General features: G+C 42.1%; 1 protein-coding gene across 2 annotated transcripts; it reads right to left on the bottom strand.

Moving 5' to 3' along the window:
* Positions 1 to 1,982: 1,982 nt before the first annotated feature.
* Positions 1,983 to 25,958, bottom strand: GABA-B-R3 (gamma-aminobutyric acid type B receptor subunit 3). Of its 2 annotated transcripts, none has more exons than XM_030382703.2 (11): positions 25,138 to 25,958; positions 11,635 to 12,512; positions 9,412 to 9,555; positions 8,028 to 8,303; positions 7,716 to 7,967; positions 6,938 to 7,306; positions 6,582 to 6,883; positions 6,350 to 6,488; positions 4,765 to 5,040; positions 4,290 to 4,608; positions 1,983 to 4,231 (listed from the first exon to the last, which is right to left on the bottom strand). In XM_030382703.2, exons 2-11 carry the CDS (start codon positions 12,232 to 12,234, stop codon positions 2,943 to 2,945), a joined length of 3,966 nt encoding a protein of 1,321 aa, XP_030238563.1. In that variant the 5' UTR covers positions 12,235 to 12,512; positions 25,138 to 25,958; the 3' UTR covers positions 1,983 to 2,942. The 2 variants fall into 2 exon arrangements, with proteins under 2 accessions (XP_030238563.1, XP_089113406.1); XM_089257280.1 differs by lacking the exon at positions 25,138 to 25,958 and adding an exon at positions 17,739 to 17,871.
* Between the last annotated feature and the right edge of the window lie 1,874 nt (positions 25,959 to 27,832).

The raw sequence follows: 27,832 nt of genomic DNA, 5'->3' as shown, positions 1-27,832 counted from the left end.
TGGTTTGGGGGCATTCGCTGTGCATAACTGGACCATATTAATTAGCTTGATTAAAATGAATATTTGCGCAACTTTTTGTCGCTGTCGCCAGCTGTGGCAAAAGGGAAATGCCACACACATACACAAACATACACACCCGCACAGAGCCACACTAACACACACTCACACAATAAATAAACACTTCGTGGCTATTGTTCGCAATGTGACAGGCGTTGGCCCAAGGTACTTCATGCTCCATGTACCAATGTTCTGTAATAAACCAAATGTAAGACTTCCCAAACTGCTGAGTTTTATTGATGCGGCACACGCGACGTATGCGCAATATGCGGCATAGGAAAACAGCCGGTAAATGGGAGAGAGGTGGGAGATGGGGCGGACGTTGGCGCTGTTCGGGAGGGCGCGTCTGGTGCCTGCGACGTGTCGGCCAGATAAATCTTCATGCCAGCGTCCCCAGCCAAGGCGAGCGAAATGGAGCCATGAAAAATGTCGGGAGCATTCATTCGGGATGGCTGCGGATGCTGCCGTCAACGCCATCGTCGCCTCCAGAGCCTCCAACCTCCAACCTTCAACTGGCCTTTCCATTGCCAGTTGTCGCTGTTTATTTGAACGATTTCGTTTCATGTGCTCTCATCTTCCCTGCTCCTGGCCGCTCCTTGTTGTGCTTGCTTTCTTTGGTTTTTACGAGCATAAAGATAAATTCACACGATCCGGCTGCGGGAGTTCAACCTCGACAGCAGGTCGGCCAGGTCAGCACTGTTCCATGCTGTTGGCCTCTGCACCGCCTCGGTATTTCGTTGATGCGATTTTATTTATTTATTTATAGTAACAAATTGCAATGTCAACTTAATCACCGAACTCTATTAGTTTTCCCTCTTTATTTCTACGGCTGCTGGTGGGACAAGCCTCAGCCACTGCAGCCAGCAAGATTTTTAGCTATTTCCATGTATCTGTATCTGTATCTGTATCTGTATCTGTATCTGTATCTGTATCTGTATCTGTATCTGTATCTGTATCTGTATCTGTATCTGTATCTGTATCTGTATCTGATCTTATCTGTATCTGTATCGGTATCTGTATCTGTATCTGTATCTGTATCTGTATCTGTATCTGTATCTGTATCTGTATCTGTATCTGTATCTGTATCTGTATCTGTATCTGTATCTGTATCTGTATCTGTATCTGTATCTGTATCTGTATCTGTATCTGTATCTGTATCTGTATCTGTATCTGTATCTGTATCTGTATCTGTATCTGTTCTGTATCTGTATCTGTATCTGTATCTGTATCTGTATTCTGTATCTGTATCTGTATCTGTATCTGTATCTGTATCTGTATCTGTATCTGTATCTGTATCTGTATCTGTATCTGTATCTGTATCTGTATCTGTATCTGTATCTGTATCTGTATCTGTATCTGTATCTGTATCTGTATCTGTATCTGTATCTGTATCTGTATCTGTATCTGTATCTGTATCTGTATCTGTATCTGTATCTGTATCTGTATCTGTATCTGTATCTGTATCTGTATCTGTATCTGTATCTGTATCTGTATCTGTATCTGTATCTGTATCTGTATCTGTATCTGTATCTGTATCTGTATCTGTATCTGTATCTGTATCTGTATCTGTATCTGTATCTGTATCTGTATCTGTATCTGTATCTGTATCTGTATCTGTATCTGTATCTGTATCTGTATCTGTATCTGTATCTGTATCTGTATAATATATATACATATTTACCTTTTTTCTAGCTATTTTCCCGCTAACTTTTTTTTTATCAGTTCGAGGACCGTCAGCTCTGGTTGGCATCTAGCAATGCCTAGTGGCGACTGTTACGCTCATTCTAGGGTTGGCAGGCTTTTTTCGGCTTTATAGAAAGTCATTTCTCTTTGTTTTCTGTGTTGGTCTGCTGGCTGCAGGCTGCTGGCTGCCTGCCTCTATTAGACTAGTCACCCGCTTAGCACCACCCAATAAAACAACTTAATTAATTAATCATTATTTTTTCGGCAGGGCTGTTCTGCTTTTTGTTTATTGACTTTATGCCGCATATCATCGATAGTGGGAGTGTATGTGTGTTGGGTGAAAAGGGAATTTGGGAAAGTTCGGGTTCAAGAATTACAATGCTAAAACTGAGTCACTTATGCTAGGTTCTTTGAGCTGGCTACCAAGTACAACTACCAACTACAGCTACGGCTACAACAGATTTTCATTTATCGATTTCCATATATTTAGTTAGTTTTTATTTTATTTCATATTTTTAATGTTAGAGTGTCCATTTCTTGCTTAAAATAGGGTTTAAATCCCAGTTGCTAATTAATCATAAATTTTCTTTGGACTAAGCCTAAATATTATAGTATTGCTCATGGGATACTGTAGATGGGCACAACCACCACGTAGACGAAAACCTTGTGGCGTTTTTTTCTTCATTTTTTTTGGCACTATGAAAACAACAAAATTAAAAAGAAACTTTAACTAGAAAGGAAATGAAATGGAAAGTGAAAGTAGAGTGGAAATGCTAATGGAAATGGGGTTGCCTCGCTTTCTGATTTGTGCAACTAATGCAGTAAAGTCCTCTACTTAGCCTACGAAGAGCAAAAATTCTAGAATGAGCTTAGGTCGAATCACATTATGGGTTTTAGGAAGAGCACAGTCGAAGGAGGGGCTGGGGGAAGAAATTGTGGAACTCGTGACTAGCTACTCGAAGAAGGATTACGCGTATCGTAACTTATCCTAATGCGTTTGATTGCTTTAAGCCGATGATTGGTCAGTTGTACACGCGCGCGTTACCCTGGTTGATGGAGGACGGGCTGGGCGGGCGCGTGTTGAAAATAATTGCTTGGTGTTCACATCTAATTGACAAGGACTGGGCGGAAAATGTTGGGTGGGCGTCACTGCGTCGAAGTGTGTGTGTGTGTGTGTGTGTTTATGTTTTGAACTTACAATATTAATCAAGACCATTTGTCGTTGCCACCGTTGGCGTTGGCTGTGCATCCTCTTGGGAGTCCAGCGAGAGCCGCGACTTGGCCGCCGTCTCCATGGATTTCCAGGTGCCGCCGCTGGTCGCGTGCTGTAGCGATATGCGTGGTATGGACTTGCAGCTGCCCGCCAATGTCGAAGCCTCGGAGCCGACGCGATCCTCGGCCTCGGCCAGGGCGCTCAGGCTGCAAGTGGGCGGCAGGATGCGATGTGGAAAGCGAGGCGAGCCACGCACTCGCTCCCTCAAACTGGGCGCTGTTGGTTGCATCAGCGATGGCCGCCGACTGTTGGGCAACTGAAAGTTTACCTTGGTCTCGGGCAGCTTGACGTACTTGCCCCCCACGATGGCACTGGGCTCATTGGGCTGCAGATCGAAACTTTCACCGCAAATGGTTGGTATGGGCAAGAAATTGGGATCTTTGGTCAAATGATCGAGATGTGTGCCGCTCTTGGTCAGTGAGCCCCGGTGAATGGGCTTCAGATGTGTGCCATTAGTGCCGCCCTCCACAGTCAAGCTGGCGCCTTCCAGGCCCAGGGGATTCGCATTGCTGTAGATGGCATTGCAGGACGCGGTCTGCGAGGAAGGTATTAGCCGTGTGAACAGACCCATGTGCGACTTGAAGGCCGCCTTCAGACCCTTCTGATCCGCCAGGCTGGCCGTGGAGCCCTTGTTGCTGCTCGTGGTGCGCGAGAAGATTCCCCGCAACCGATTGATGAGCCCCGTTTTGGCCTCGGTGGCCTGCTGATGGGCTAGCCGTAGATTGATGAGATCCTGTGCCGGCAGACAGGCCTCCTCCAGCTGTGGCTGGGAGGCGAATGTCACCGAGCGTCGCATCGGTATCTGCATGTACTCCGCCGAGGGCCAGCTGGCGCGTGGTATAACTGGTGGCAACACGGAGAGCAGCAGATTCGGCAGGATGCCCGAGATGCTGGGCGTGCGAGATTTGTTATTCGATGAGGCTAACGGTGCTTGCTGAGAGACGTTGCTCGTCACAGTTAGCTCCGGCTTGAGATGTCCATGGCCGGCCAGGAGCGAGGTGGACGAGGAGGTGGTGGTCGAACCGTTGCCCAGGCCCGACTCCAGCATGCGCTCCAGCTTGCGTATTTCTGCGTCGAGCGCCTGAATCTCCTTCTTGTAGACACGATTCTGGACCTCCACGCGATATTGTAGCTCCCGCCGATCGTCGACGACAAAGCGACGCGTATTGCACTCCATCTTGAGACCCATGCTGTGTATCACCGGATCAATGATGTCGTCTGCCAAAGAGAGCGTTAGACAAGACACATTGAAGCGACTGTCGAGTCGCGCACTTACTGCGTGCCCAAATGTCGTGCAGCTTGGGTATGAAGAGCAGGCAGAGCGTCGCTGTAGTCGAGGTTAGGATTAGGGCCGTTATGGTGATGAAGGCGAGTGTGACGCGCTCCGAAATCAAATTGGCCAGCACCACAACAATGGCGCTGGTAATGACAACACTATAGACCGACACGCCTATGTACTGTGAGTCATTCAAGGCGGCAATCTTCACGTGACGCGTCTCCCAGGCCATGTAAACGCCCACCACCAAGAGTAGTCCCTTGTAGGCGTACAGCACACCCAGCCAGGTTTGGGTATGCTGCGAGCGACAAACCTCGACCTATCGGGGGAAAAACAAATGGCAGTCATGTTGGGAGTCGGATTAGATGGACACAGATGGGGGCGTCAATTTACAAAGCTGGCGCTAGTCAATAGACACCGGAGTGGGAACAATGCGTGGGGATGGTAGGGGTGAAGGTGGAGTAGCTCAACCCACCTGCGGCTGGTAGACAACGCTTCGATCAATGGCGCTGATTTCGAGTGTCAAATTATGCAAATGCCTTTCCATGGGGTCGGCGACGACCCACAGCGTGACGAGCAGGGCATCGACAAGCAACAGGCCGCAGACGAGCAGTATTAGCTGAATGTCCTGTAGCATTTTGTCCTTGAACACGCTGCCGGTGCGTGTGAAGATGCGGTGCACCCGATATGTCTTTGCAAACATTGAGCCAAACGCCAGGGAGAAGCCAGCCGAGAGCAAATACACGCGTGCCTAGAGTGGGTGGATAGCAGATGAGCATCACATTAAGGTATGAGCGGGCGGTGTGCGTGAGTGTGTGCGTGTATTTGAGGGTTTCTGCTACTGAACAAGTCATCAATGGGCAACGTAACAAGCAACGAACAGCTGGAGGACTCCAAGGAGGCATTCTCAAATTTATGCAAAATAAAGAATATCACAAAAGTTGAGAATTTCCGTGTCCATGCAATGTGTTTGCTGCTGCTGTTGTTAGCTTGTGGGAGGGGCCCAACTCCTGACATACTCCACTTGCTTTCGGCCCCCCTCTTGTCCATACCCCAGGCATTACATGCGCCAACAAACAACAACACAGCGAAACAACATGCCCAACATGCACTGTGAATTTCCCTCGAGTAGCATTTTTAGCGGTAGGCTGTCGCAAAAAAAAAGAATCCCGAAAAAAATAATGTGGAAAAAGTATACGAAAAAAAGAATGGCTATGACAAGCGCATCAAATTGGGCTCTCTGGTCATGGGAGAACCGCTCCACTAGCGCCAAGTACGTCCCGCTGAAGTTAAAGATTTATTATGTTTGGCTAAAAGATTTTCCTTTAAAATTGCAGCTATTTATAGCGCTCATCTTTTCTGCAATCTGACAATCCAACAATCCTTCTTCAACTCGACAACTTTCATATATAAAACAAACACAATTCATAAGGGAGAGCATTTTTCGGCTTCAAAATACCCTGTTAAATGCTGTTGAGTTCATGCATTGATAATGATCTTTTGCTTGCCTAGCTCTACTTTTTCTACATCGGTTTTGAGTACTGAACCAATGTATGACCTGAAAACTTGGCCAAAATATTGATAAGCTGCCTTAGGAAAACTCTTATGTGGCTTCTCAAAGATGACTCAGTGAGAGCTGGGGAACAAGTATACTGAGTTTGGGCTTTACCTTGTTATCTTGCCTGGACCCAATATTGATAAGCTGAAAACTTAGACCCAATATTGATAAACTGCCTTAGGAAAGCTCTCATACAGCTTCTCAGAGTCTCGCTATAACCACATGCCATCTAAAATAACTTTCGCAGCTCTTATTTGATTTTGAGTGAGCTTTGTGTGTCGTGTTGACTGTTAGTGTTGCCCGCTGCTGTCTGTTAAGCCCACACGTGGGGTAGTCAGTTTTAATGGGGGGGACGCGAAAGTTGAGCGCTGAAACTGAAAGTCATATTTGATGAGGCGCAACCCGTTGTTAGCTCCCACACGGAGGCTGTGTGTTGTATTGCTTGCATAACCGAAACTCAAACAAAGGCTCACGGGCTGCCAGCCAACACTTGAGTACTCACCGTGCAAACCGTGGCAAAGGAGTCGGCCGCCGAGGGCAGCGTCGAGTGGTCGAGGCCCAACAGAATGACGGTGGCATAAACGAAGATGCAACCCACTGCGGTAATGTTGCTCAGCTTCGGGCTGGAAAGTTTAATTGCCCTGTGTGGAAGAGATGTCAAGTGAAAAGTGCAGAGTAAGCAACCAGCTGGAGTAGTCAGAAGAGTCGCTCTCTCTCTCTCTCTCCCTACTTACTTGAGCTTGCGAAAGTGCAGATTAAAGGCGAGAAATGCAATGGCCAGCGCAATGCCCACGCTCGACAGCGTGGCGATGGTATAAAAGGCCAACGGTGCTATCGTGGCTACGCGCATCTTGAATACCCTCTTCGCAATGGGCACTTGGCCGCTGTGCCACTTGACCGGACGACAGCGCGGGCAGCGAAAGTCGAGGGCATCTGTGGCCGGGTAGTAGAGGGCTATCGGCTCGAGTAGGCCGCGCTGTATCTGGTAGAAGGCCGTGGTGCCGACGCGATCTGGCCCACTGAACGAGACCGGGCCCTGTCAACGATAATTAGTGTAACTCAGGCTCCGCTTTGTTGCTGGCTCGCTTACCGAAACACCGAGGAAGTGCAGTTTGCCCAGCTGCTGTAGGAACTCCCAGGCCATGTCGCTGCGCGTGTAATCGAATCCGTCCAGCTTCGATTGGGCCGCATTCTGGCGCCAGTGCGTCTCGGCGGCGCGCAAGGCCAGTGCAATGGCCCACACGGCGTCGTAGGTTTGAGGAGCATAACGGGATATCGCATCCGGTAAGTGATGGCTGACAGTGGTGCCACGCCTCTGGCGCGACCGCAAATCCGTTTGTGGCGCACGCTTGCGGCCGCGAGTGTTACTGCTGCTACTGCTGCTGCTCACGTCCGCTGCATCCTGCTGATGGAATTGCTCGAATTGTTTGCGCAGCTGCGAGTTGAACATGTGATTGTTCTATGGAAATAAAAAAATTGCAGCGATTAAATAGACCGCTCATCAGCATCAGCCAGCATCCCACTCCCGTATTGTAATGTGATTGCCAGCTCATTATGCGCCGCCGATTTCATGGCCGACACTAAAAGGATAATAAAAACATTTTTATCACGGCTCGGCTGTGCCTGCGATGCTCGGCCATTCGTTGCGTCTACTCAGCTGCGAATCAAATGTAGCATTTCATTTGAGCTCGGGGAGCTGGGGAGCTGCTTTGAATTGGGCTAGGCTAATGCGTTTTTTTCCCTCTCTTTTCCTTAGAAATAGTTGTGTTGTGGTTGAGTTTAAGCAAAGTGCAAAACTGTTTTCATATCTAAACGGGATTTCTATCTGGGATGCCTTCATTTCCTTTCTGTTAATCTTGTTTTCTTACCAGTCCGCTGTAGCTCACGTTGTTGCCCACGATGCTATTGTGCGTGGATACGACAATGAGGTTCTCAACGGCCAGCTGTAGCTCGTGCCTGGTGCAGGGTGTCTGCTGGTCGGTCCACCAGGGTGCGCCCATGCTCTCGTGCAGTATCCAGGCGTAGTCGGCGCCAAACATGCGCAGCCTGTAGGCCTCGCAGAGTATTTGCGGTGCCAGCTCCTGCGAGAAGCTGCCAATAATGATGCGTGTGTCCGTCTCCTGCGCGCAAACAACATATTTTTACCATTAATCACGTTTTGGTGAATGGGCCCAACTTACCCGGAGGAGCAGCAGCTGCTCCTTGAAGTCGGTCGCTGCGAATGTGATTGTCGCCGCACAGGATATGTTGGCCGCCTCCAGTTCGGTGACGAGATTATTGACCGCCAGCGAGTGCACCTCCTCGTTCTGCGAGAACGTTGTCACCGTGCCCCAGCCGAAGCGACGGATGAACGCAATGCGTGCCGGATTATGCGACGAGTCCGGCGCAACAGTGCGATAGAAGTACGGAAATTCCCGCCTGTCGCTCAGCGCCGGCGATGTTGAGCCAAAGGAGACCTGTAATCAGGCACAGTTAGCAGTCAAGCGATGGCCACGTGCCACATGCCCGCGAGACGGCGACGGACAAAGTTCTGTGCCACACGCGTGTCCCTGCACCGCAAAGTTTCAGCCCATTTAGTCGCCACACACGCATAAACTGCCGAATTGCCGAACTTCAAAGGCCACGACTCGAGTCGACATTTGCATGCAACGCGCCTCTAAGTGAATTTATGTTGCGCCTTCGCTCTGCCTATTTATAGAGCTGCTACACACAACATGCCAGCCATGTCTACGCATATCTTGTCTAATAACACTGCTCAACAGAACTCAGTGCTGAGGAAATCTCACACACATTTGCTGCCATATAAATAAAGAATACGACAATTTGCAGAGACTCTTAGATTCTAGTTAAACATAATTTCAATCAATTCACATTTATTTTGTCTTGAATAAAGTAAGAAACTTGATATACGCTCTATCATCTGCTAGTCTGATCCAAACACGGATGGCTTTTATAGTTCCAGAGACTCTTTAAATCTATACTCGCATTTTCTCACACGTCTCTGTTGGCAACAACATTTCTTATATTTTTTATGCATATTCACAATGTATGTGCAGAGATCCAAATCATAACTCTCTGTTTCTCTCTATCTCTCTATAACATACAGCTCTCTATATAAGCCTAATTTTCAAAACTCTTTAGGTACACACAAATGTAACTTTTTGTATGTAAATATGCAGGTATGAAAACATTATAATATTTCCATATTCAATGTGCTCAGCTTATATAAGAAAGATGTTGTTTGTTGCTCAGCTGGATTAAAAGTTCTCCCTCTACAATTCAAAAATATGCAAATCATTTCTTTTTGTTTGGCTGTAAATTTTGAGGAAAAGAAATTGCGCTCTGTCTAGTGTAATTTGTATAGGAGGCTGTTTATTTGAGCGCTGAAATGTTTATTGGCTGCCTTTTGAGTTTAGCTCGTGGTATTTATGTTAATCGAGCGAGTTTCCTTTCGGCACGTGAGTTGATTAAATTTTTGAGTAATAGCCCAAGCATATTTGCATATTTTAATCAGCGAACCACCCGTAACGCCCATCCCGCAAAACGTGATTGACTTGAACTTACCTGCACGATGTTCCAGTAGGGCACCACCTTGGCCAGGCTCTCGGTTACCTCCGAGCAGGCGGAGCCCAGCAGCATCATCATACGTGTCGAGGGCTGTGTGTAGATGGCATGAAAGAAACGATCCACACCCACGCCGGGATCACACTGCAGTTCGGAGTTGGAGAACATTAAAAGGTGAGACTGGGGCTAGGGCAGAGGTTGTGGCGCAACAGCAGCAGCAGCAGCAGTCATAAAAAAGGCGCGCGTCAGGATGGCGCAATAAACATTTTTAAAATGTCGACTTTTGAGTTTTGATAGGAGATGCCGCCAGCAGATATGACGCGATTTCAATGGCTCCAAGGCGCGTTCAGTGCGTCTCCAAGTGCCATCAAATCGCTGCCCCAACCATTTGAGTCAACCAACGCGCTTATCGCTGCCGCTGCTGCTGCTCGCAATAAAAAGCATGTAAAAAATTCGTATTGCATGCAAAGTTTGACTGACTGCGCGATACACTGTTAGATGTATGGAAAGAAGCTGAGCGGATGTTTGGAATTTTGATGAATAATTAAGTCGGTTTAAATGAGATCTTGAAAGTATCGGCATACATTAATAATTCTAGTTGGGATATATGTACAAGAATGCATTTACACCTAGAGCATATATAGCTATAACATATTTATATACCTAGGTATATTGTGTATACAATCACTTATATAAAGAAAACCTAGTAAGTTCTGGTCCTAGTCTTAAGCCGTTATCAAGAAAAGAGCTATAAATAAGAAGGTGTGGCAGACTTTTGACTTAGAGCAAGCTTCAGATAGCTAGAAATTGGAAAAAGTAGTCTTCCAACAGCAAGTGAGGCTGAGGTTACACTCAAGCTTATTTATACTGCCAATCTGGCAATTAAAGGGTATCATAATTACTCTGAGTTCCAAAAGCAATTTAAAATTCGTTGTAATAATATATAAGTCAAACTTTGAATCTCAGATTGTCCTTGGAAGTAAAGTGAATAAAGCATTCATCCCATACCATTCCCATATCTGTATATAGTGACTTCTAGTGACTTCATTTAGTCTCATATAATAGCTACGTTTATAATCTTATATTCTCTCACATTTTCTCTAATATAATAACTCTAAAAAGACTCTTAACCTGTCTTAGGCTATATATCTCATTTGATTTACTTTTCTGCACTACTTTCAATTAGTAACTCAGTTATACCTAATCCACCCATCACATTTCCAAGAACAGTGTATATTAAACAAGTAAGAAAGCTCTAGTCGAGACTGCTCGACTACGAGATCCCCTGAACCCTACAAGCAACTGATATTTCAATAATAATTAGCACCCACACACGCACTTATGCAAACAAATACACGCACACACACACACTCACATATACAGGCAATTGCGCTTGGGTTGCGCTGCAGTGTTGGCAATATTAGGAGAACTTATTTGTTGAATAATTTAATTTCTAGACGTACGATCGTAATGAAACTTTCAGAACGTAATCATAATGTTAAAATGTATGTGTATACCGAAGCACAAGTCTCTAGTATTTGATATACGACTTTTACAAAGATGAGGGTGAGGGGGTGGATTTGGGGGTGGGGGGTAAATTTTAACAAAAACCGAAATTGTATGACATGCGTCTTAATATACATTTTAAATTTGGAGACTCTAGCTTGAAAGATGTAGGAGATATAATTTTTAAAGTGATCTTCGATAAGGTTTTTTATCGATAAAAAAGTATCGGAATGAGTTATCGTTTTTTAGTGATAAACTCGATATCCGCGTGATATATACGGACATTTTAAAAAAAAGTTGAAGTCTCTAGCTCTTGTATCTTCTGAAATCGACGCGTTCAAACATACGGACAGACGGACGGACGGACGGACGGACGGACGGACGGACGGACGGACGGACAGACAGACGGACAGGGCTAAATCGACTCAGCTCGTCGCCCTGATCAAGAATATATATACTTTGTGGGGTCTGCCACGCCTCCTTCTGCCTGTTACATACATTTTAACAAAACCATTATACCCTGATTTCCCATTTTCAATGGGTTCAGGGTATAAAAAGAAAGCCCCCTTGATGACAAATTTCTACTCAACCTGAAGCCACTGCAGCGTTTGCAGATTTTTCTTATTAAGTTTTAATGCTGCACGCGCTACTAAATGAAATTTCAATTTCGTAATGGAAAAATACCCGCCCACCTGGCGCGCCGCGTGGAGTACTCACCTGTGTGTCGTTGGTCACCAGCTCGAGCGTATAGCCCGGCAGCAGCTGTTTGCGGTTGATATGCTCGACGGCCATTGTGGCCGCGCCCAATTCGCTTAGGCCGTCCGGCCGTGGACCGCGCTTGGTGGAGAGCTCAAAAAGTCCGAGCAGCACAATTTTGCCATGATTGCGCTCGATTTCCGCATGGGACATGCGACGTTCGCTCTCGAACACCTGGTTAACCTTCAAATAGCGCTGCTGCTGCCAACTGCTCAGATTCGCGCCCATGCCGGCATTCGCCGTAATGGTTGGTAAATTACTCTGCGAATTGAGACGATGTCGCCGCTTGACTTTCCGCCGTTTGCTCTGCCACCTGTCGGCGAGCGTGGGGGCATGGCTTTCAATGGCCACACCTGGCAGCGTTTCCAGTGACTGCACCGACGGCTCTGCCTGCACTGGCTGCAGCGTGCGTAAGACCTGCAGCTCTGCTGATGATTCCATGCCGGCGGCATCTCTGCTGCAGCCAGCCAGAGCCAGGGCCAGCAGCATGGCCAGCATCGGTAGCCGACGGCTCGTTGGGCTGCCGTGAATTATGCGCATCCCGTTTGGCAAAATGGCCATTGGCCCATTAATCAGCACGGCATTTGAATGCGCTATCTCGCACGGATGTACGTGGCAATAAACAATGCTTGTCCAGGCTCCCTTTATATATATATATATATATCAATATATATATATTTGTGTGTGTGTGTTCGTTTATCTATTGCTGCCTGCTCTGATGCCGCTTGGTGTGTTTGGCGTCAATTTTATCGCCTTTTTATTGGCCTCACTTTTGGTCTCGTTCCGTTCGCCTGGCCATTTGCCGGGCTGCCATTATCTGTTCTCGCACTGGGCACACACTGTAAAGCAAAATAGCTCATAAAAATATGCGCTGCCGCCCACCTTCATTCTCTCTCCCTGCCCATTTTTGTCACTCCGCAAAATGAACCGACTTGCAAATGAACAAAACTGGAAGAAAAAAGAAAAAAAAAAAAAACACAAACGAAACAATAAACGCCAGCCAATTGCCAGTTTGGGGCCAGTTGGCAGTTGAGAAAGGATTAAGTCTTCGATGAAATGAAAATAGCCGCACGCCACATATACCGCACACACCATACACAAACACACACAAACAGATACAGATATGGCAGCTAACACACACACATGTGGATATGCTATCTCGTCAAATGCCAAAGCCATAGACTTTTGTTGAGATTGCTACGTTGCCTTTGTTGCTGCTGCCATTTATGCCCTTATAAATGGGCACTTCAACTGGGTCATGAAAGATGCTAAACACACAGAACTCATAATTAGATATGGGCTAGGCACGGAGGAGACTATTGAATGTTGTATGGGATGACCAGATCTAATTTGGTAAGTCTTCATTAAACCTAATTACATGTGACGATGTAAAGGAATATTAAAATTTTAATTGTGGCACATAGCATATAGCATATAGCATATAGCATATAGCATATAGCATATAGCATATAGCATATAGCATATAGCATATAGCATATAGCATATAGCATATAGCATATAGCATATAGCATATAGCATATAGCATATAGCATATAGCATATAGCATATAGCATATAGCATATAGCATATAGCATATAGCATATAGCTATCATATAGCATATAGCATATAGCATATAGCATATAGCATATAGCATATAGATATAGCATATAGCATAGCATATAGCATATAGCATATAGCATATAGCATATAGCATATAGCATATAGCATATAGCATATAGCATATAGCATATAGCATATAGCATATAGCATATAGCATATAGCATATAGCATATAGCATACAGCTTAGCATCAATAATTTTTATGGATATTTAATGTTTATCTGAACGCATCTATAATACATGTTGTTAGCTATTAAATATGTAGATATTCCCATCTTCCATCTGCCCTTCTTCCACACCTCTCTAAATGAATGAATGTTATTGTTATGCTATATCGGTTGAACCTTTTAAGCATTGTGCCTTATCAACTATTTAACGTTTGTTTTCTGCACAAATTGATAGGCCATTCAGCACAGAAGTCCAGCGAGAGCTCAGCTCTTGCCGTGTGTGGCTTGTGGTGCGTCGTCCTTTGAGAGTTGTTTCCTTTTGTTGCACAGACACAGATTGCCTGTAAGATTCCCAAGAATGCTTGTGGATTCGAGATCCAGCAGGGAGTGTGCAGGGAGTTGCATTGGCACAATCGCTTATCCCCTACTCAATGCTTGTGAAATTCGCAAAGAGTTTTATTGTTTCATAGGTGCAAGTGCTTCTCACAAGTGGGGCATAGCTAGTTGAACTAAACTGATTTGGCTGAAGCGCAGTGAGTGCAAGTGGAATCCGATGCAGCTTGGCAGTTAAACTATCGTCAGGCAATATAGCTACCGTTAAAAACAAAGTCTTAATCGAACTTAATTTGCACCGAAACATGTTGTTAGCAAAAGGTTAAGCTAACAAAGAACTAAGTTTTTTCTTAACATCTGGAAACTTTTTTCAATTAAATGTAATTAGTTTGCTTTCTTCCTTTTGTTCTTCTGCGGACACTGCCTAATGACATTTTAAGATTCTTTCTTCTTTCGTCTTAATGGAAGGGAAATTTTAATAGTTACATTTATTTTGTGTGATCCCAAAGTTGTGTGAGAAATCGTTTTGTCTCTAATTAACAATTAAACTAAGAATAAAGGGTTTTAGTTGTAAATTAACTTGTTTGGCGACTTTAAAAACATTTTGCTGAAATTTGAAGAACTTGTCGCTTAAATTTAGAAGATTTTGTTGTTGTTAAATCAGCTTTGTTTCTCATTTTAGTCTTGACTGATAGATTTGTTTGTCGTTTAGCAAGCGAAGCCAAATGAGGCTAAATAAGAAGTGGGTTGGGATAGTCTCAATGCTTGAAGCTCTCTAGGAAGTCTTTGAGTAAGTAAGGACTCAATCCCAATTCTAATACATAGAGGGTTTTCCTGAGTTTTAACTTGACTTAGGTAAGGATGCTGAGCCGTAATTGGAATTGTATCCACTAAGATAACCATTCAACTCGAACCACAATTTTCTATTGTTCTCTCATTAAGGATTGCCCACAATCGTTTCTATCCGTAAGATCTAATTGCTAAGCATTTCTATAACTATTTTAAAGCCAATTACCAACTCTGGCTAGTGTATTTAATTTTCGGCTATTTCGCTTTGTATCTATGTATGTATTTTTTTTCTGTCGATTGTCGATGCTGGGCATTGCCAACTGGCAGTTGCCAGTTTGCCAGTTTCGCCAGTTGCCCATTGCCATTATTTTTTATGCTAATGGCAAAGCATTTTGCGCTTTCATTTCGAGGCTTTTGGGCTACTTTTGAGCATCACGCGCCACAGATTTCAGTGTATGCACGTATGCATAATTGTTTCGAGATTACTAAAGCACACACACACATACACGCACACATATATACTCATTTACACACACTCGTCGTCGTCGTCGTGGTCGTCTTGTGCTGCGTTTCGTTTCGTTTCGCTTAGTTTTTCAAGCAAAAGTGAAACGCGCACTTTTTGCCGTGTCCTTAAAATAACTTTTTGGCCCATTTTGTTTCTTGGCTTTTGTTTTCGTTGGGTTCGTTAGGTTCGCCTTGCATGTTGAGTTTCTCCATTTGCCAGGCAGCCCAGTGGCGTCCTCCAAAAAAAGGGGACTGTCAAAGGGGGGGCAATGGAGAACTCTGACAGGACTTTAATACACATGCAGCCGATTCTCGCCAAAGTTGGCGCAACTTGACATTTGCCCCACTGTGCCAGCCAGTCAACCGCCTAACCACCACCCGCCCGTCTGGTGGTGCATGTCACCGGGCTACTTGTAGTTACATTTCATACATTTTACATTTTTATTTTATGCTTTCTGGTCTTTCTATTATTCTGCCATATTTCACAATTGTTGCCGTGGTATTTAAACCTGCACTTATTTATGGCCATGCAAGCGTGTGAGTTAACCATACATACATACGCATACACACATGCACAGCCACACACACGAGCACAGACCCCCTTGCCTCTGGCTGTTGTTGTTGTTGTGCTTGACATAAATTATGCAAAATGCTGCCTGCATTTGTAATTGTGATTTCATTTTTTCTTAGCTACACTGATGTGAGTGTAGGTGTATGTGTGTGTGTGTGAGTGTGCGTGTCGCTTGTGCAGTTCGTTGGCATTCCTTGCAGGCAAAGAACGAAGCCAGCTGCTCGGGATTGAGCTGCCCAAGTGCATTCTTATGCACTTGAATCTGCTGAATAGTTGATGCGATTTGTTATGCACGTTTTTTGTTTCCTTTGCTAAGACTTGGCCAAACACACACAGTACACACACACGCACACACACACACGTGCACACATGCACACATTTATTATTTCAGCTAGGCCAATAGCAGCAGGACGAGCATAGCACAAAAACCGGATTTACACTGGGATAAGCACAGAATGGAATAATGCCCTAAATAAACAGCAAATATATAATATAGATACATATCTATATATAGCTGTATATTAAATCAGATTGTTTTTGAGATTTTCAAGTGACTTTATGGCTCGTTTCGGCAGTTCTATGCCTTGGTATCATATTTAGTTTCAAGTATTGCTGCACACTTGAGCAGCAAAGAGCGCACAAAAAGATACGTTTGAGTTTTTTCTGCTGTTTTGACTTTCTAATCATGTTTTCAACTTGAGGTGAATGCAAGTTATTTATATGAAATGTGAAAGAACGTAAAAAAGATTTAATTGCTCAGAAGATACTTTAAAGTAGTTTCAAATCTGAGTTTAATCTTTAGTATCTAGAGCAGTCTAATATATTATCTGAAATGAGTTCTAAGATTTATGGCATATCTGATTAATCAGAGATATGTACATTTGAAGTATAGGCTTTTTGACCCTATTAGTTTTTGAAGAATGTCCTAAGAGGTAAAGAATGAGAGAGAGAGAGAGAAAGAGAGCTTTTTGCTGAGTTTAAAATCAAATTTTACAGAAGCTCATTGTGATGGCACTTTGTATAGTAAGAAATTACAGTAATAATAAATAATTATTATCAATAATTTAAGCATTTAGCTTAGCTTGAAAAACTCGTTCACAATGTGAAAAAGCTTAGTGTCATTTCCGTCCGCCCTTCCGTTTATTTTACTGTCCATATTTTCGTCTGTCCATGCCAACGCAAAACATTTTCCCGCTTTTGAAACTTATGGACTCAAATTTTAGAAAATATTCTTCTTAAGCTTACCCTCGTCTAAGAAAGAGCCAACAATGCCGCGAGTGATGGAGGCTAGACTTGTGCAGATAAATTCTGACCAAAAATTTATAGCAACTTCTAGGCCTTTGGGAGGCGTATTTCTTACAGTTTTACAGCTTATCTGGAGCCGTTGATTCCCACCATTAATTTACCAAAAAATGAGAAGAGAATTGTACATATGCCTCTAGAAATGGTCAAGCCAGTAAAGTGTAGATATACCATTGATATAACATTTTGTATTGGCTTCTTTTAAATGGAAGGGTATGACATACTTATTAAACAGAAAGCTAATTTAAACGATTACTCCTTGAGATATACGTATTTGCCATACTTTAATGATATATGTATATGCATTAACGAAACTTGACCAGCTATTGTCATTAAAATATTTAATACTCCAATGCTTTGAAGTTCAGCTATGTGGATGAGACAAGCTGCAGAGCTCTCATTTCTAACATATTCCACGCTGCCCCAAAAAGTATGCTACATAAATTGTTGTCGAATAGTTTCGAAGTGTATTGTGCGGCAAAATTTATTGGATGGCTGTATGTGTGTAGCATATGTGTTATATTATTCCACACTGGCAAAGGACATACAAATAATTCCATGTGGAATTGAGAGCGAAGCTCTTAACAATATATGCTTTGACTTAAGCAAATGAAGGTTTTGTTGCCTTAAAGATAAATATTTGCTAATATCTATTTGCAGAGTGGTGAAGTGATGGAAGCAGGAGAAGTGCTCAGCATTGTGGTATGTAGAATTTGTTCTTCACTTTGAATAATTACAAAAAAATAATAATAATGTGATATGTATTATTATTTGCCTACATTATTTTCTTTTCATTTACACTTGAGTACAGGCGCATATTAAGAAGTTAATTAAATTGCTTTTTACTTGTAGCTTTAATTGTATTAGTATTATAGATGAGTTTTTATTTTCGCAGATTTAAATAATTTTAGCAAGCTTTATTTATACATAATTAATGTATTATATTTATTAGGTTGAACTATTTGTTATAAATTAAATATTCCAAAATTTGGTTTGCTAGTTTTCATTCTTCAATTCTTCTCTAAAGAGTTATTTCAATATTTATTCACACAGAATATTACGTATACGCCACACGTACATTGCACATCTCTTTACTGATAGCACTGCACAATTTTCTTAGAATTATTTTTAATCACTTAATATTCAGTAATCGCTTTTGCGCGCAAGTTGTTTGTATACGTTTTGTTTTATTTTTTACTAATTTATTTTATTTAATTTTTTTAATTTTTTTTTTTTTTTTGCTTTGCGTTGGGGGCTAGGGCAGGCGCCGGGCTAGAATCGGGAAGTGTAGGACCCGGAGGATGCGATGCGCGCTGGATTCACGAGGCGAGGCGCACGCGATGAGCTCCAAACCGCAACTGTTGTCGGCGATTGAATGCGCGCCGCTTTTCTGATAAAACTTAAAAGTGATTTCAATTCGATGGAAGGATGCTGACTTGTTCAATGCAGCTGCTTTCGTTTCAATCAGCTTTCAATGCTCTCACGGTATTGCGCACGCGTTGCAGAAAAGGCGCCAAAATTCATTCATGAAAAGCAACAGCTTCCGCAGAAAGTCTCGTGTGTGTGCCTGTGTGTGTGTGTGTTGCCTGCCGGGGCAACAAGCAACAAGCTGCGCCTGGGAAAATCAGAAAAAAAAGCGCTGCGAACAAGCTTAACTTTAAATTATGCAAATTAATGCTCAACATGAAACTAAATAATTTGCAACTGTCTTAATGAAAAATTCATTTATTCTGCAAGCACTAGCAGCAGCAGCTCAGCAGGATACCAGAAGACAGCCGATGTGCGGATGCGATAACGGCATAATAATACAAAAACTGTCGGCCTGTCGGGCTGTCGATGTGCAATGCATTTCTCAAGCCGAACACTGGCTGCAATTGAAGCTGGCACAATTGGTCCAGCTGACAGCCGGGACACTCTTAATTATAGCTGCATTTGATGGCCTCGCCGTAGCTCTGTATTTTCACATTTATTCAATATGCCAGGCAGCACAAAAGCCTTTCGTTCAACAATTTTCCTCAAGGCCTGGCACACGCACTATTTTGTATTGCGTTTTTGATCAAATTATAGTCAAATGCAGCACGGACCCTACACAACTCAGTATCAAACGAAATGAAATAAATGCATTTTCAATATGAATATAAAATAATTGATGCCGAGTGCTCTAATAAATGCCATCGAGCAACTCTTGTTCATGCAATTTGAGTGGAAATTTAAATATCGACTGCCATTCAATTTCATATTCCAAAGATATTGTTTTGCTGTTTGTCAGGCAAAGTTTTGTGATAATGAGAGAGTGCGTGTAGTTGAAAGAGAGTCAAAGTTAAGGTACTCGACTCGATTGAATAGCTTCGATTACAATTCGTTGTAAGTCATAATTTACACTTGATTACATTCTCGAGATGACTTTGTTTGTGAACTCAATCTATGCAAAAAGCTCTTCAAAAGATTTCCCTATTCTTTTTTTTTTTCATTACAATATTATTAATTCGTGCAATTCATCTTGCAAAAGGGTTTGGCATTTTTTTTTATATATTTGCAAACTATTTTTTATCCATTAATATCACATTTATGATGCTCGCTTCAAAGTAATTCCAATTAGTAATACTTGTCTTTACCTCTAAGCATTTAAAAAATCATTTTGGTATCTTTTTCAGCTTAGGCATCGATACCGTTATCAGCTCTAGCGCTATTTCGTACCTTTATACGCCTTTTCAGTTTGCGCTACAAGCAATTACAAGCAAAGGAAAGTATGTAGCTACACAGTAGAGGTAAAATAATTTAAATTTTGAGCTGAACCTCTAAAAGCTGAAGAGCTTCTTCATACACAGGATCATCGCATATCTTTTCAAAATAACAAAATATCAAATCAATTTGTAACATACTGTATTTTCCATTTATCAAACCTACCAAAAACATAGCTCAGCCAATCACGACTCCTGCTCAGTTTTAACAGCTCACAATTCCATAGCTCATTGCAGTTGCCTCTAGCCTTTCTTCTGATTTCTCATTTCCGATCATTCACTGAAAATGTTTTCAACAAAAAAAAGTAAACGGAAAATTGTAATTAATATTTACGCCCCCATCTCGAATGGTGCCCGTCCCCATCCATTCCAGTTGATTCAACTGCAAATTGAGTTGTTTTTTTCAACGAGCTCCACTGAAGGCTGAGTCAATAGAGAGCAAACGGCAAACAGCAAACAGCAAACAACAAACTGCAATTTACACACACAATTTGCAAATAAACTTAACACCCAATGCCGGCAATCCATTTGCCATGCATTTAGCTACCAAAAGGGCGGCCTGCAAACCTGCCTCCCTACCGCGCTCCCTCCGTTTTCCACCCACTTGATGTGACTGCTGGAAAACTTGTGGCAAGTGCAAAAATGGCGAGATAGTTGCGAGCATAAGGCAAGCCAAGAACTTGCGATTATCGTCACTTGACTTGAGTTTTATCCTCGGACGAGACAGAGAGAGAGAGAGAGAGAGGTAGTGTATGAGTGAGCAAGAGAGAGAGAGATCCTCTTGCCTTGCCTCCTGAATGCAAATTTAATGCAACAGCGCAGCAGAGGAGCATCTTTAGCTCGAAATGGGAATATATACCTATATATATATGTACATATACTATATATATATACATATTGAGCCATATACTGGGTCTATGCAGCTCAACAATGGGCGCGGAATTTGGGCTTTTGTTTTACTTGCCTCTCAACTTGAAGCTCAAATAAAATGCAATTACACCACAAAACTCAATTTCAAGTGTCAAAAAGTTGCGCTGCACTTAAGAAGTTAACGCCTGCTCTCAGTCCAGCATCAGCAGCAGCAGCAGCAGCAGCCTCAGCCTCATCCTTAGCCTTAGTCTCATCCACATCCTCATCCACAGGCCAGCCATGCCCACGTCGCAGCCTTTGTTTGGGCATTTCCATTTCGTTTGGCAAAATGTCTCGAGTGGGCAAATGGAGAAGTGTCGAAAAGCGGTCCCAAAATAAAGCGGATTACGTTGAATTTAGAAAATGCCCCAAATATGAACACAGCAACATGACAACCTACACAGAGAGCGAAAGAGAGACAGGTGGATAGAAAGAGACAGCGAGAGAGAGTTGAGATATGCCCTTGATAGGACTAATGTGTGATATATATATAAGCCTTGTTTATATCATGTTGCCTTAGCTAAACTAATTTGCCAGACGGTCGAGCCATCTAACCACACATACACACCCACACACACGCACGCAGACAGCTCATTTGCATTTGAAATGAAGCTGGCAACTTTTTATGGAGCCACTCGAAAATGTCTACCTTCAATTTGAGCTGAGCCAAAGTCTTATAAATCTGTCATCTCGTTGGCTGCGCAGGTAAACAGCTGGAAATACGAATTAAATCGCGTATTTGTCTAGCAATCGATCACACAAATTGATTTGCCATTGCCAGCGCTGCTCTGCTGTGCTCTGCTCTGCTCTTATCTGCCAGCTTACACAATATTACAAATCTCGTTTTGTTGAGCAGCTTGCTCAGAGTTCAGGATACACCCATATATAGAGTGGAGAAATCAAGTTTGTTTGCTTTTATTGCATTTTACTACATTTTTTTAAATATTTGCAAAGTGTGTGAATGGTCACAATTTGCTGAAGACAATGCAGTCAATGCTCTTTCGGAATGAAATACACCGCGTTTTATTTCAGATTGCTTGACATTGCTTAGCGTAATTGCCACAATTTTTAACACAGAGTTTAATTTAATTCTAGCTTAAATTATAAATCAATATAATATGCATATTGAAGAGTATAATCTATAGAAAACAACTAAAAATAATATCGTAGTAATAATATTGAAATTGTAATTTTAAATAATTAAATTCTTTTTTACTGAAAATAATTTGTAATTGGGTAAAATATATGTATATATATTTATTTTTACTAAGAAAAGTAAAGACAATATAGTTTAAAAATTATATATATTTTTATATTTTATTATAATTTATAGATATCTATTCTATCATTTCTATATATTTTTTCTATATATTTTTCCTTTTAAAAATTCTATTGAAATATTTTATTATATTTTTGTATTTTTATTTTTAAATAATTTATATGATTACTTATATTATATGAAACAAAAAGTCGTCAGAAATAAAGTTTGTGTCTATATTATTCATTAATTTTATTTAATTTTCATAAAGGCTCATCCTATGTTGTTTATATCTTCAATCAATGCGAATTTTCTTTTGGTTTTCTTCGCTTGTTATTTATGCATTTCTTTGATTCTCTAGCCATTCATCATTCACCGCCTCAGCAGTCACTGAAAAGCGTATCAAATCGTCGTCAGCTTGCAAATGGATTTCGGGGGTTTTCACTTTCATTTGATTTGGTTTAGTTATGCTTTTTTGTGTGTGTATGCGTGTGTGTGTGCTTTGTTTGCGGACACTTGGCAAATTGTCAGCTGGCAAATGGTAACTGGCAGCTGCTAACTTTGGACTTTGGCTACCAAAAAACATACACAAAAAAGTAAAGCACAGAAACAGAGAGAGAGAGAGAGGGAGAGAGAGAAAGAGAGAGATGCGAGCAATTTGCACGTTTTGCTTGTCGTCGCACCTGTCGTATGCGTAATTTAGTGCTGCATACTTTGCGGCGCTATTTTGCACTTTTGTGACTTGTTTAGCTACACTTAAGCTCTTCACGTGTATGCGTATGCGAGTGCGAGTGCGAGTGCGAGTATGAGTGTGTGCTCTCTAACAGCGCAGCACTTAAAATTAGGAATTCAATTATCTCCAACACACACACACACACACATACGCAGCGAACGAGAGTCAGAGGCAGGGGCTAAAGTTGTTGCCATTTTGTACGCACTTTTCACACCTGCTCCGCCTTTTCAAGGCCTTCACGAACAGCTGTGTGTGTGTGTGTGTGTGTGTGTGAGTGTAGCTCTTGTAGTTTCCCAGTCAACAGCGTCCACAACTTTATTGTCTGTCAGGCACTTTGCTGGGCCGCCAAAGTGTACCTCGGTTAGGAGCAACAACAACAACAACAACAACAATGGCGAAACTCACTTTCAGTTTTTTTTTTTGTAATTTTTTGTGTTCTGCTTCCCTTTTGGTTTTTTCTTGTGGCATGCGGCATAAAAAACGAGCTCACCTAGAAACGGAATGCAGACTGTTTTGCGCCGCATATAACCCAACATCTAAATCTTAATCAAGCGCCGCTTTGGGAACAGTTTAATTATAATTTGACTTCCATTTCGTTTTTTTTTTTTCTTTTTTGCTTGCCTGAGCAAAGAATTTCATTTATTTCTGGTAAATTGGCTTCAAAACAATTAACAATTAACACCTGTTTGTAGCGCCGATCGCCTGCTCTTGGCAGCTACTTGAAAACTAAACAGGCAACGGCACCCCACAGCCCCACCGAATACCTGCCTAACCCAATCCGACGGCGGAACCTGTTTTGTAAATGAAAAAAGTTGCACAAAAACTTTTCAAATTACAACGGAAATCCGTGAAAATCCTTTTAACAAAGCAAAACAGGCGTATAGCCGGTGCAGGGGAAGGCGAGGACCTCGCCTCGGGCTTTACAGACGGGAGTTTTTTGTTTTTGTTTTTGGAGTTGTTTTTTAGAGCGTAGCATATTAGTGACGTTCCGCAGCTTTGGCGATGATGAACGCAGCTCTGATTATGATTATGATGCCGGAGCATTATAGAGCGGTAAAGCTTCAGCAGTACGCAACACGTGCGTTTACGGCGCTGCTCCTGAAGCTTCTGTAAATTAGTTTAGTTGCTGCCAGAGGAGCGAGGAGGAGAGAGGCAAGTGGGGACAAAAAATTTGATGGAGAAGGCATAGAAGCTGTCTCTACACTTGCGAGCACTTTCAAAGTTTATTTATTGGTTCTTAACGGAACGCGCTGTCTATCTGTCTGTCTACCTGTGTGTGTGTGTGTGTGTGTTTGTGTGCAGCCATTTTGCGGCTCACTTGACAGCCGCGCCTGCCATCGATATGAAGCTTTTAACTTTTAATGAAAATATTCAATTTTAAGATGTTGCACATATTTAAGAAAAAATATTATTAAAAAGTAGAAAAAACAAACCAGGGGATGAACCAAAATTGTTCACAAACTTTTTGGCCCATTTGCAACGCTTCAAGGTGTGTCAATGTGCGAGAGGCTGTGTGGAGGGTGTGTCTGCAAACGTAGAAGTCTATATGTGTGTTTGTGTGTGTGTGTGTGCCTAATGGTTGCTGTTGCTTGCCAGCAGACTGTTCCCAACCACACGCCAAAGAGACCGTTGCTAAATGAAATTTTGAAACGGGGAATTGAAACTCTAATGAAAGTCGTAGCTTAAATACACTAAAGTGCAAGCAGAATAAGTATTGAATGTCAGCTGACTACATAGAGTATAGATGAGTATATGATGTTGAGTATAGATGAGTACATCTTTATCTTAGGAGTCAAAGTGAATCAAACTCAGATGTACTTTGACAGCTAGCTCTATATAAGGTTGATAAGTGTTAGGACTGAATATTGAATTCGAGCATTTTATTAAATAATGCAATATTTGAATAATTTATTACGATATTAAAAATAATATTAAAAATATATAATAATTAATAATATTAATATATGTATATATTCTGTGGTGAAAGGTATTTTTAGGTTAATAATAATTATCAACTTGTTATCAATAATTTGTAAACAGCTCTGCTCAATAACTTCTTTATCAAATTTCTACAGCCTCCACACCATTTGTTGTTAAAGTGCAATAAAGCAATAAATTTGTAATAAGGAAATAAAGACAACCCAATTATAAAAAAAAAACATCAATGGATTTCATATAAGAAGTTCTAAAATAAATACAATTTATTTTTTCATAGAAAGAAGTGTAATGAAAGAGAAATTATATTTAAATATTTATAAGACTATATAAAAATGACATTTTTACAAAGAAAGTAATTATTCGAAAAGTTGATTATATTATTTAATATAGTAATTTAATTAGCTATTGACAAATCTTTATATTAAAAATTCTACAAATATTACTTTTTGTTATAAAAAGAAGAATATTTAAATAAACATTTTTTTTTTTTAATATTTATAATAATATAAAAGGAAATAAATTTTTACACAGAAAATATATATTAAGAAATTAGATTTTATTATGTAGTCGAATTAGTTCAGTGCCAAAATTGATAGTACCTGTAGCATTTGATAAGCATCTTGGCCAAATTACAGCAAGTTGGCTTCACTACGAGCCGAGTTCACTTGGCCTTGGCAGATTTTAATGGCCTTAAATGGAGATTGATGAAATTGCACATACTTTAAGGTCTTTAAGCGCTTTGGGGTCTTTTGGTCTTTAAGGCTATCGTTTTGCATATATTATTAGCAATGCGGATAGCTTTCAAAGGGATATCCCTAACTTTTAAATATTTGAAAAATTAATTACGCGCAGGCTTCATCATCTTTTATTAATTCATATTTGTTGTTGCTGTTGTTTTTGTTTTTGTTATTGCTGGGCGCTTCTCTTGCTAATTGCATAAAATGCTTGGTAAAATTTGATTCTTTGGCTTATTCATTTTGTTTCATTACAGTGCTTCTTTTTTCAGTCTCTTTTTTCGGCAGCCTGGTCGGCGGATTATTAAATTAGTAAGCCAGCAAAACGGTTTCTCTTTTGGGCCACAATCGAAATGTATGCGCTGAATGATGGCCAACAAATTGAAGCTGATTGGATTTGTGCGCCAAAAGGGAGCAGAGCTTGACGGAGGGTGCGGTACGGCACGGCACGGCACGGCAGGGCACGCCAGGACACGACAGGGCACAGCAACTGCTGCAGTTTTAACTCGATTGCCACATTGATTGACGCTTGTGTTAGGCTTTGACTGTGGGCTCTGGCATTGATTTGGTTACGCACTCTCGCACTTGATTTAGTTTGAGCAGCTCCCAATGCGAATTTATTGGCAGCAAATGGTCCGGCAGAAGTCGCTGCTGATGTGGCGTTAAAACGCGTACTGCTTGTGCCTGGCGTTGTCTTAGCTGCTTTTATAGGCCCGTCCAGCATCCGATTGAACGGGATTGCTTTCAACCTGACTGCGATTGAGAGCAAAAGAGCTTCGCGCGCCGGCTGTAAACAAAGCACAGCTGTTGCCAGGGCCCACACGGATCGCCCTGTGCCGCGGCAGCTTTTGGCCAGCCGCGACAAGCACCCAGATGTATGGCAACAGCTGCCAGCTGCCATAATTGGCATAGCCATTGCCATAAATAGTTGTTCGTCTAGCTTTCGGGGCCCCAATTGCCATAAGGAGGCGGCAAGAAATGCGCCTGCGCTCGGAGCGGACAGAACTGTGCGAGCGAGAGCGCTAGGTGCGAAAGGGATGCATCGTAAACAAAACGAAGCCAAATTGAAACTGAATGGACGCACTCGGCGGTGCCAGCTCGTATCCGATGCTCCGTCTCAGCGCCAGAAAGAGATGGGTCGTAAACAAAGACAGCTGCTCGGTGTCATTGTACTGCTCGGCTGTGCGCCGCCTCTTGCGTGCGCTCATCGTGAGGAGACCGCAACAAGACAAGTGGACTGCAGCTCCGTGTGATTGACTAGGAGATACCACGTACTGAGCTGCCATTGCATGCATACTTACTATCTCTTTGGTATTTTACATTTATATTTCTTTTACTCGCTGCTAAGATTACGTTTTCGTGAGCTTTTTTCTTTTCTTTGATTTCACACTCTTCATTCCTTTGCTTAGTCACCTACTTAGTCCTAGTACATAGAGCAAACCGCCAACCTATTATGCCTACCCCTTACTCATGCGTACAGGGTATTCAAGAAAGGGGGACAGCCACAGAGTGCTATAACGCGCACGCTGAGTGGGTCAGGTGCAGCTCACTCCCTCGGCACCTACGGGCGTCCCCCCTTCAAAATCGAGGATGCGCCAGCTGCGCGTGACTTTGCCTTTCGCTGCGTTTGGAGTGCAATTTTTAGAACTGACCCCTAATTGGCTTTCGACGGCAGCCGCGGCTTACGTAAGCCAGCCAGCCCTTCAATCGGTTAACTATATCAACTAATTGGCCAATAGATGGCCCATTGCCTGACTGCCGCTCGATTTGATTTACTTATTTATTTTTTTTGCTGTATATTTGGGGCCCATCACGCAATTTACGTGCTCATAACTTATGCAAATTGCCCGATGCAGCGTGCTACCTCACTTCTTCTCTCTCTCTCTCTCTCTCTCTCTCTCTCTCTCTGTCTTCTACCTTTTCCCTGTCTCGCTTGCTTACCTACTGTCTGGGTCTCTCTCTTTCTCTGTGCGCTGACTGATTTATTTTTATAATCTGCTGGCGCACCCCTTCGTATTGGCGGTGCTCTGCCAGCTGCCCGCCTTGGTCCAATATTCATATAATACATACGTAATAATTATAATGACAAATGCAAATAAGTAGCAATAGGTTGCATTCGTATACTGCACCGTCAGATACTCTGCTGCAAGGTGTTTGAGTCAGGTAATTAATCAAGCAGTGATTCAGCTAGTCATTCAGTCGTTCAGATAGAACCTTTTATATTTGGGATTGACCAGCTAGGCTGCCCATATTCGAGGGACCCATGTAGAGATATTTTTTTAATCATTCCTTTTGGTTCAATAAGAATTATTTCGTAATAAAACTTCCCAATACTTTTCAATCTACATAAAAAAACTAGAGACGGATTTCAGTTCAAATACTTGTCAAAGATTCTATCTGCGAGATGTATATAAATACATTTCTATATACATATATATCATCTCTTTGATATTCTCCTCGCTCATAGAGTATAATATATATGAACAATATTATAAAGCGCTAAATTGTTTATTTGTCTTTCCTTTTTTTTCTGCGGTAATGCACGGACGGCTGCTTTATG

The sequence above is a fragment of the Drosophila navojoa genome, chromosome 3 (genome assembly GCF_054131105.1).
Source record: "Drosophila navojoa isolate 15081-1374.11 chromosome 3, UAZ_NAV_1.0, whole genome shotgun sequence".
Taxonomy (NCBI): domain Eukaryota; kingdom Metazoa; phylum Arthropoda; class Insecta; order Diptera; family Drosophilidae; genus Drosophila; species Drosophila navojoa.
This window is presented reverse-complemented; position numbering and strand designations above follow the sequence as displayed.

What these genes read in the sequence shown, in the direction of transcription:
- GABA-B-R3 (XM_030382703.2), bottom strand. Translation starts at nt 12,234, where the DNA reads ATGGCCATTTTGCCAAACGGGATGCGCATAATTCACGGCAGCCCAACG. An exon ending in CCTACTGGAACATCGTGCAG is followed by an intron (nt 8,304 to 9,411) that starts GTAAGTTCAAGT and finishes GCCTGATTACAG; the next exon opens with GTCTCCTTTGGCTCAACATC. An exon ending in AGCAGCTGCTGCTCCTCCGG is followed by an intron (nt 7,968 to 8,027) that starts GTAAGTTGGGCC and finishes GTTTGCGCGCAG; the next exon opens with GAGACGGACACACGCATCAT.